Here is a 9,961-nt window from a genome sequence, read left to right on the forward strand (position 1 = left end):
GAAGAAGAAGAAGAAGAAGAAGAAGAAGAAGAAGAAGAAGAAGAAGAAGAAGAAGAAGAAGAAGAAGAAGAAGAAGAAGAAGAAGAAGAAAGGCAAAAACAACCCAGTGGCTACAACATGAAGAAGGTTCATCACATATACCTGAAGAACAGTAAAAATCTGCTAAAATAAAATAAGAGTAGCTGTGTACAATCCCTGAACATACTTCCCACCAAACATAGAGATGGAACACTGTCCTAACTCCATTGCAATCTGAATTTAATTGGATCTAAAATCACTCATTGGATCATATGATTATTAGGATATTTTGTTGGAGTGTGTGTGTGTGTGTGTGTGTAATGAAACAACTACGAATGCATCCTTGATTAGGGATCCTAAATGTTATTATTATTTTTTAATATAATGTCTTATAATGATTTTCTTCATAAAGAGACCATTGGTTGGATGACTTGTCACTTGTGTCTGGCACTGCTTATTACGTGACTCATTCACATGAAAACAGCACCTCATCCTGTCTCCTCTTTTTCAATCTGTTTGTAGAATAATAGGTTCTCAGAAGCATAAAAAGCAACCTCACACTCATAAATAAGATGTTTAGGTTACGTTTTCCCAAGTGTACTTTTTTCCGAGATGGTTGAGCTATAGTTCTAATTTAAAGTACTTTTCTGGATCTTTCGTAGATCAATAGCTCTGTCTGCTTCTGTTTTTTTTTCTTATAATTCTTCCTATTTTTTCATGTGTATCCTTTAGGTTCAGTTCCTGGTCTCTGATGTTAAGGTCCTGTTACTGAATTGGTTCTTGATCAGTCAGTAACAAAAGCCATGGACCAATTGCTGGGCACAGGGTTCAGTCAGGACTTCCAGGTCACTGGAGGCAAGGGAGGAGAACTGAGTTTTGCCAAGATTTGGAGAGAGGAGAACTGGGCAACAATATGTCATCTCAAAATGGAATGGCTATTATCATTTTGTCTAAGCTCTGCCCCACAGTTTTCTGGCAACAGTCAGGTGTGCCTGACTCACTATAAAAGGGGCTGCTTGCCTCTCCTCTCTCTCTTGCTCTTGCTTTGCCTTCCTCCTCCTGCTCTGTCCTCTTGCCCCTTCCCCCTCTCTCTCCACATGCTCATGGCCAGCCTCTATTTCTCTATTCCTCCTCATCCTCCTCTTCCTCTCCTCCCCCTCCCTGCCCTTTTCTGCCTCTCCTACCCTCTCAACTCCCCTCCCCATACCCTGAATATACTGTATTCTATACTATACCCTCATGTGGCTGGTCCCTTGGGAAGGGATGCCTCAGCATGGGCCTGTGTAGGTACCCCCTCCCCCAACACATCCAACAAGCATATCCTCCCTCTCTTTATCCTTTTATAAACACATCAATAGCCACATGGGCTGCTCCTACACCTACATTCGAGTGGTCAGGTGGAAGATAGTGGTACCCAGCACTTGTGCCCTAAGACAAGTTTTAAAGGAACACACAAAAAAATTGCCTGAAAATGAGCAATATATACTCCACAACATGTACAATGATTATGTATCCATCAAAAATAAAATTAAGTAAAACTTAAAAATTAGAAAATTTAAATACATAGTTCAAGGGCTGAGGATGCAGCTCAGAATGAGGGGGTTCCCTGTTATGTATGAGGCCTTGAGGTCAAACTCCAGAACCCCAGAGAAAAACAATACAAACACAACAACAACAACAATGAAGTAAAGACAAACACAAAACCGTGAAAATTACTCATCTAAATTTGCAAGCTGGTTATTTCAGTCATCATTGCTTATAGGTGCTGTAGGTGATTAAAACATGCATAACAAGGGCTACGATGGAGCTTCTGGAATCACATGATTAGCTTTTATGAGGCTATTGGTTCAATTCTAAGCAACAACAATAAAAGTGATGATGATAAAAATGTAAATGTCATTCTAGATGCCACTTATATGATCCAATTGTTTTATTTTATACTACCCTCTGTTCACTCTAAAGGGCATATATGTTGTAATATGGTCCTTTCTCAAGACCTATAAGTCTGGCTTTGAATTTGCATAATTGAGAAGTCTGATTCTCACAAGTAAAATATTATTGTTAAAAGGAGTACTTTCTTTTACATGCTTTGTTTAAGATCATTAATAATGTGATTTTTCATTAATTAGAGTCATATTAAACTTTAAGTTTTTCCAACATTATCCAAGAAAAGAATGGAAAACATTCATTTACACACAATTTGTATTTCATTTAAAGGTTATTGTAATTTTGGTTGTGAGCCTAGCCTTTAACGGCTGAGCCATCTCTCCAGCCCTTAAAGGTTATTGTAATTGTCCTAATACCATCCCTTTGAAGAAGAGTCTAGGGGGCTGAAGACATGGCTCAGTAAGTAGTAAGCTCTTGAAAAGGACCCAGGTTCCATTCTCAATACCCATATAATGGCTAACAACCATCTTTAATTCCTGGACATTTCTTTTTGGCTTCAGCAGGCATTTCATGCACTAAGTACACACACAAATACGCAGTCAAAACACTCATATAAATGAATCAAAACAGCAAATCTTTAAGCAAAACAAAACACAAACCTCAAGTCCTGAAGAGAACATCCTACAAAAGATAGTAAGAACATTTAACTAGAGGACAGAATTGTAATGCACCTGTTGTGCAATTCGAGGGGATATAAGAAGACCAGGCCTGGAGTCATGTCTATGGTGTTTCTTGTCCTTAGTTTCCTCATATACAAAACAAGCATCCCTAATTGAAAAATGCTACAAATCTGAGGTTTTGGGCACCAACTTGATACCAAAGTGAAAAAGTCTACACTTGACTGCACTGGCACAGTAAATCTGCATTAAAAATATTCTATAATATCACCTTTAAGTTATATGAACAAGGCAAATATAAGCAAAGATAAATTTTACATATAATGCTTGCTCCGTACCTAAGAAATCTAATCTGCAATATGTATAGCCTGGGCATCTCAGATGAGGGAAATGTTATTGTACTTAGTAGTAACCAAAATAATCTTTCCACTTCCATGATCTAAATAGTTGAATGGGTAAAAATCATTAAAGAATATAATGTGTATGACATACTGAAAATAATCCATAAATCTGAGGAGGAATATAGCACTATTCTGAATGTCCTCAGAAGAGAAGACAAAATTTTGGGGCCCAGGGAAAGTAATGAGGATAAAATATAACTATTATCAAAAATAAAAACTTATTATTTGCAATACAGGTCATACAAACACTGGCAGTTTCTACTTGCAGAAGGGATAGGGTTAAGAGTGCTTACTGTGGGTCTTTGTAAAATGAAGCAAGAGGGGAGAGGAGGAGATGATGGTAGGGAATAAGCTTGGGTATGCAAGTGAATACCTCCCACGGCTGAAAGGCGTTGGCTTTCTTGCAGTCTCGAGCTTGGCACAGATCCCGGATGGCATGACCAAGGGCGAACACTGCAAGCTGAATGCTATAAATGAGTCCCGGCTCAGTATAATGCCAGAGGAAATCATTTCTCTTGAATAAGTGGTTTTCAATGGTCTTGGTAGTATCATAGGTCAGAGTTGCCTGAGAATAGTTGGATATGCATTGGCTCAAATCACCGTCTTTGATGTATTTACAGGCAGAAAAGAGCATGGCAAATTCATGTAGGGGTTTGTTATTGTCATCGGGGTACATGTGCAGAGTTTGAAGAAAAGAATGGAAAGAAGACATATCTCCTCTCCTGAAGGCAAACCCCACCACTTTGCCAAGCTTCTTAACATTAGGGATGGTGATAATCTTGGTAGCGGTTGACCAATTATCACTAGCAATCCAGATCTTACTTATTTTCCTTTCAATGGCTTTCGTGAAGAGATTGAAAACATGGAATTTTCTCAGAAACACCACAATGACATTAACCTGGGCTTCTGCAATGATCTTCTCCAGAGTCTGGTTAATTCTCATTTCAATGGTATTATCTGAGAGGAAGGCTGGCAGAACCTCTTTGAAGGCAATGCACACATTGTTTTCAGCAGCCTGTATTGCAAATGTGTTGAGAGCTAGTCTTCCATAATCGTCATCGGTTGTGATGGCACCAACCCAGTTCCATCCCGATTGTCGGATCAGGTGGGCCATTGCTTTAGTTTGGTAGAAGTCACTGGGCACAGTCCGTAAAAATGAAGGAAAGCGGATCTTGTCACTCAGGATTTCTGCAGTAGATTCATAACTCACCTGAAAGTGGAGAGAATCTTTGAGTGATGGTAGGGGAGTGCAGGAGCCAGTCATAGTAAGCTCAGTTCCCTTTGATTCCTACAGCCTCTTCCTAAATTCTCTCTCTACAAAAAGATCGACTTATCTTAGCACCCAGGGATGTTTAGTTACTTGCCTTTTTTGAACCTGGTTGATGTTATTATGGAGAGAGCAGACCCTCAGAGGTATGTGTCTTTTCTAAATCAAGTTAAAAATGTTCAGAAATTGGTTGTTGAATATTGCAGAAATTACTTCCTAGCTAATTCCTACCTTCCCCTGATCCTAATAGCAAATGTGATGGATAGACCAATGTATGGAAGGAAGTAGAACAAAAATTTTTCCCTAATTGACTGATTGGGTAATAAAGATGACAATCACTGGGTGAGGAGGAGGCGGACCTTCTGGGTCCAAGAGAGGAAGAGGGAATGCAGGGGAAAAGAACTGCCTCCTTTTGGACAGGGAGGTAGGAGCAAAGCAGGCAAAATGTAGACTGGAGATTGTTTGATCTGGTGGCATAATCCACCAGAATCCACCATGGAAGATTTCTAACATAAAATAAATGAATTTAAAATGATAGATTTCGAGTCCAGCTGTTGTGTTATCTGTTGTTTCTAAACTAAGATTATCTGGTGTTTTCTATTTTGAAGTGAAGCAACTTAATTCCAGGGGAAGGGTAACCACAGTGGATCGTGGGGCAATTTTGGAGCTCTGGAGAGGCAGAGCCAGCATTGGTGGGAGAGGCGCTGATAAGGGGAATCCTACCATCTCATACCAGAATGGAAACAGACAGACCACCAGCTGTGTCAAGCCGGTGGTAGCCTGGATTGTTTTTTAATAATTACTGCAACAGTTGAATATTGCAGAAATTACTTCCTAGCTAATTCCTACCTTCCCCTGATCCTAAGAACAAATGTGATCGATGGACCAATGTAGGGAAGGAAGTAGAACAAACACCTACCTGTGGCATGAGCTGTAAGTTCAGCATCCTTGAGACCGCGATAGATGTTTCAGAGTAGCCAGCACCTATGACAGCCTTGACCCTTGGCATGTAGCTGGAATAGTCACACTGAAAGACCACAGTTTCTCTAGAGCAGTTGAATTTAGAGAGGAACCTCAGAGTGGCAGCCATTGCTGCTGTGACTTCGGTACAAGTGTCATAGATTTCATATCCCAGCTTGACTCCAGATAACAGTGTTGAATTATTGATCATCTCAATGCTGTGTATCATAGCCAGAGTTTGAAGAAAAACTGATATTTCAAAGCTGTTGAAAAAAAAAAGCATTTTCTGAAACAAAGCATAACAATTCCCAATTAATATGGAGATATCTCAACCATGTCTCTGTCCTTTGATGAATAATTTTTGGATGAATCAAGATGATTATATGAAAAGTGTGAACTTTATTTGAAAATAACCATTCCCTCCCCCCCCATCATAAGTTTTAGCAGAATGTCTTCTCTTTGCTTGTTGGCAATTTCATTAATGTAAACAATGTACCTTTCAAAAATATGTTTTTAATTAAAATAAAATTTTATCTCTGTCCCCCTTCTCCTTCCAGCGCCCCTCCTGCTAGTTATTCTCACTTAGCCCCCCATGTCCTTCCAACTCTAGCTGATAGCCTCTTTTTCTTTGATTATATATATATATATATATATATATATATATATATATATATACACACATATTTCGGTTGCTTGTATTATACAGTTTCAAAGCTGATCACTCTGTATTGAATAACCAATTAGGAGATTCATTCCTGAGAGGGACTAGGACCCTTCCCAGCAGCCATTAATTGCCTTAGTGCCTTGATTGCAGCCATGCCCAGTGCTTTCTCCAACTTCCCCAGTAAAAATACTTTTAATGGAAACCTTTAACAGGGACAATGTCAAAAACAAGTTTCTTAACTACTCTACAGCACAGCATTTAGCATTTTCTTGATAAATCTTGGGTTTGTCCTGAACATTTTCTTTGATACTCTGTGATATACGGTATGGTGAGTTTTGTTCTCTTTTGCTGTTAACATGTAAGCATTGTATTGCCAACAGTGCATATGCTTCTTAGGCTTAAATCCTATCTTATAGTTTTGTAGTTTTAATCTGCTGTGGTTGGAAATCAGATAAATGAGACTTTTACAAATTTAAATTTTTATTTTTAAAAGTAATTTTTTGAGAATATAATGATATCATATCCTTCCTTTTTCTTTATTTAAACTCTCCAATAACCCCTCCTTGCTTTCTTTAAAATACACGAACTCTTTTTTAAATTATTTGTTACACACACATGTCTATACATATATATTTCTAAATAAATAAATAAATATTTCTAAAGACTTTTATGAATTCCTGTGTAAAGGCACATAGTTGTCTAGAGAATGATAACTAGTGTAAATCAGATACACAGGTGTTTCAGGGAACATTTCTTGCTTTGGGATTATTTCAGAGACCTCAATAAATTAATCTTGATCCACTGTTATTTCATTCACTGTTGTACACAAACATTATATGCCTAACCTCATATATAATAAAAGATCAGTGGATCTCTTTTAAGTGGATAAAGGAAAACTACAAGGTTTTGATTCTAAAGTTTCCTTGGAGTTCATTAAATTACGATGGTTGTTTCTCGCTGTGAGATGTCTAAAGATGAAATGTGGGATGTCATTGTTATAATCCTTATCTAAAAAGAAATGAGAGAAAAGATTTTTGATTACTCTATAATTAAACCACACCATATTTTCATAGTCCCTTCTATGTAAGCTTAATGGTCTTGATTTACTCAGAGCTCAGAACAGGAACCAGGTAATGTCAGTACTTGTTAACCCGTGGCTCAGTGTTTATTAAAAATAATTTCTCTTGAGGAGTGACAATAAAGCAAAACATTTATGTGATTTTTTTCTTTCTAGAAGAAATTTGTTAGATCAAAAGTTTCATTTATATTTATCATTGCTTATTGGCTTAAAATTATGGGCTTCATTTTTTGGGGGTACCAAATTAGTGCTCTGAAAATCTTCCTTTATTATTTTGTGCCATTTCAGTTAATCACTAATTATAGTAACAGCAGCTCAGGTGGGAATGAAAGAAGGGAGGGTAGGATATAAGAATCTCGTGAGAACTGAAAACATTCTTATAGGGCTTAGAAAGCATGATTTGATAATGAAGTAAGCAAGCAAGCAAACAAACAAACAAACAAACAAGATCAGATGTGATGATTTGCTTTTGAAATTACAGCAGTCTGGAGGAGAATACAAAATAGATCAAGAGTTGAGGCTAGCTTGGAATATATAAGGAGACCTTCTCTTAAAACAAGACAGGCAAACAGAAAAGTAAAATAAAAGAAGACCTTAAGATTATATCAAGTTGTAATCCGAATTTTAAGTCACAATTTTAAGTTTGATGGTCATATTGTGATACAAATTGAAGCCAAGGCTGCCTGTGTCCTTGGAGTTTATCTGGCCTCATTTTCACAGATAGGAACTGCAAGTCAGTTTCACAAGATCAACTGAAATTAACTAAAACATCTTGTTTTCCTTAAAAACCAACCAAAAAACCCAAACCCTCAATCCATCTGCAACAGCCTTCCCCAGTTTTAGTTTTCACATGACACAGTCCCAAGAATTACATGCTACAGTTCACTCACCAAAAAGGAAAAAGAAGCATTGATAAGTATACTCTTTAACATACTAGCAAAGGATTCAATTATTCTAGAGTGCAACAAATACACCATTGTTAAAATGTGAACATGAAAAACCCAACTGTGAACTTTTTAATAAGGCATAAAATAATAAATCTATTTTATAATAATGAAGCACTTGCTGAGGGTGACAGAAATATAAGCATGCTGTGTGTGTTTCCTGTAGTGCAGAACAAGTTTCAACATCCTTGAAAGTGACTTCAGAGATTTTTTTAAAGACATGATAAAACAAAACAATAAAAAACAAAACAAAACAATGTTTTGTCCCTCTAAAGCATTCTCTACCTCTGTGCTTGAAAGCTGATTACACATATAGGGCTGAATAATCTATTTTAAGAATCACAAAACTAACTAGATATTACTGCAAAATACACACATGTTCTGTTTTTTTTTTTATGTCACTGAAACCAAGCCATCTGCCTGTCTTAGTCTTAGTCTTAGCACAATTTTGAATTGTGTGTAATTTTTTTTTAAAGTTTTACTCACCCAGCACATTTCTGGATTTGTGGTCGTCTGGGATGGTCATCTGAGGACAACATTTTTTCATGAATGGCAAACAAGCCACCAATCATGATATGTCCAGGAGAAGTGATAGCCACGAAGTCATCTGGGGTACGACAAGACTGGGAGGTATTAAGAATAATCACGAAGCAAGTAACTACTGTAATCAATAAGGCCATATTTCTGTCGCATTTGCTCAGCTCATGCGGGTTATTAAGAGCCATTCAGCTCACAGATGCCAAAGATAAGATTCCTAATTTTTCCTAAACACTTTGGAAGCATGGGACAACGTCAAGGACCAGAAGTGTTCAATATTCAGATTCTTGATGATAGTGAAAACAGTTCTTTCACCAATAAGAACATGTCCGATTCCAAGAGTCTCTGGTGTGGAGCATGTGACAGTGGGCATCTGAGAGCTGGAGATGAACTGATGGAATGCAAACAGAGGCATGCTGACAGAATTGTAAACACAGATCTTTAGGACATTGTATTCTTTGACTCCAGAGCAAAGTTAAGGGATTTGCTTCCTGTTGGCTTTTCTTTTGAAGCTCATTGTAGAATCTTCTGAAAGAAGCAGACTGGGAAAAATCCTTCTGCTTAAAAAAAGGGACAGCTCTTATTTTCAAGCATGCTGCCTTCAATGCCAAGGAATTACAGTAGTTGATCAGCTATTTAGAAAAGAATTCTTGCTTTTATTTATTCTTTTTTATTTCTCCTGGAAATCTCGACTTTAAAAAGATAACATTCAGTTGACTTAGGCTTTTATCACTTTCAGTAGTAGTAGTAGCAGCAGCAGTAACAGCAGCAGTAGTAGTAGTAGCAGCAGCAGCAGACACAAATGGCTTTTATTGTGCTGCAAAAAACTAAAAACATTTTGAAACTTATCAGAGAGGAAAAAAAGCTGTGTTGCAGATCACTATCATTTATGTCATTATGTTGTTTATTCACTTATATTTATTTGTTACCATAAACTTTGAACATGTTTTTAAATGCTTATACATCAGAAATAAGTATTTTCCTGGTATGTTTTTACTTGTTTGTTTGGACCCATGACTTGTCCTTGGCCCACACCCCAGAGTTATTCCCTAGCTACAGTTATTATCTCTTGGAATTTAAGGGAATCCAGAAAATTCAGTAACTTAGGCATCGTTGAGAATGAGTTTAAAGTTTATTCTTCAAAACTAGTCTTTTAAAAAATACTTAGCCATATTTGTTTTGTTTTGGCATTTTCTGCATTTTTGTTTTGATTTTTCATTGTTTTATTTTTATTTGAGAGACAGAGAAAATGGAAATGATGCTGAGTGGTTAGGGAGGTAGGGAGGATCTGGGAAGGATTAGGGCATGGGAAAGAATATGTTCAAAATATATTGAATGAAAATTATCTTTTAATTATACGCAATAGGGTTGCTAAGATGGATTAGAATGTTAAAGCACTTGCTGCACAACACTGATGGCCTGAGTTTGGTCCCTGAAACCCATGGAGAAAGAAGAGAACCTCTACCCATGCAGTGGCATGCACACACGTACATATACACTTTGTGTATACCAACATGATGGAGAAATT

At 37.2% G+C, this 9,961-nt stretch overlaps 1 protein-coding gene across 3 annotated transcripts in view; it reads right to left on the reverse strand.

The window, feature by feature from the left end:
• Gprc6a (G protein-coupled receptor class C group 6 member A) overlaps window positions 1-8,597 on the reverse strand; it is a 17,532-nt gene extending 8,935 nt beyond the window's left edge. The window contains exons 1-3 of one of the 3 annotated variants that reach the window (XM_021175105.1): window positions 8,383-8,597; window positions 5,170-5,473; window positions 3,357-4,193 (exon numbers count right to left, since the gene is read on the reverse strand). In XM_021175105.1, coding sequence (XP_021030764.1) covers window positions 3,357-4,193; window positions 5,170-5,473; window positions 8,383-8,576 — 1,335 coding nt within the window. In that variant the 5' untranslated portion in view covers window positions 8,577-8,597. The remainder of the gene's footprint in view (window positions 1-3,356; window positions 4,194-5,169; window positions 5,474-8,382) is intronic. The other 2 variants (XM_021175108.1, XM_021175107.1) reach the window with 2 other exon arrangements.
• Window positions 8,598-9,961: the final 1,364 nt, after the last annotated feature.

This window comes from Mus caroli, chromosome 10 (assembly GCF_900094665.2).
Source record: "Mus caroli chromosome 10, CAROLI_EIJ_v1.1, whole genome shotgun sequence".
Lineage (NCBI taxonomy): Eukaryota > Metazoa > Chordata > Mammalia > Rodentia > Muridae > Mus > Mus caroli.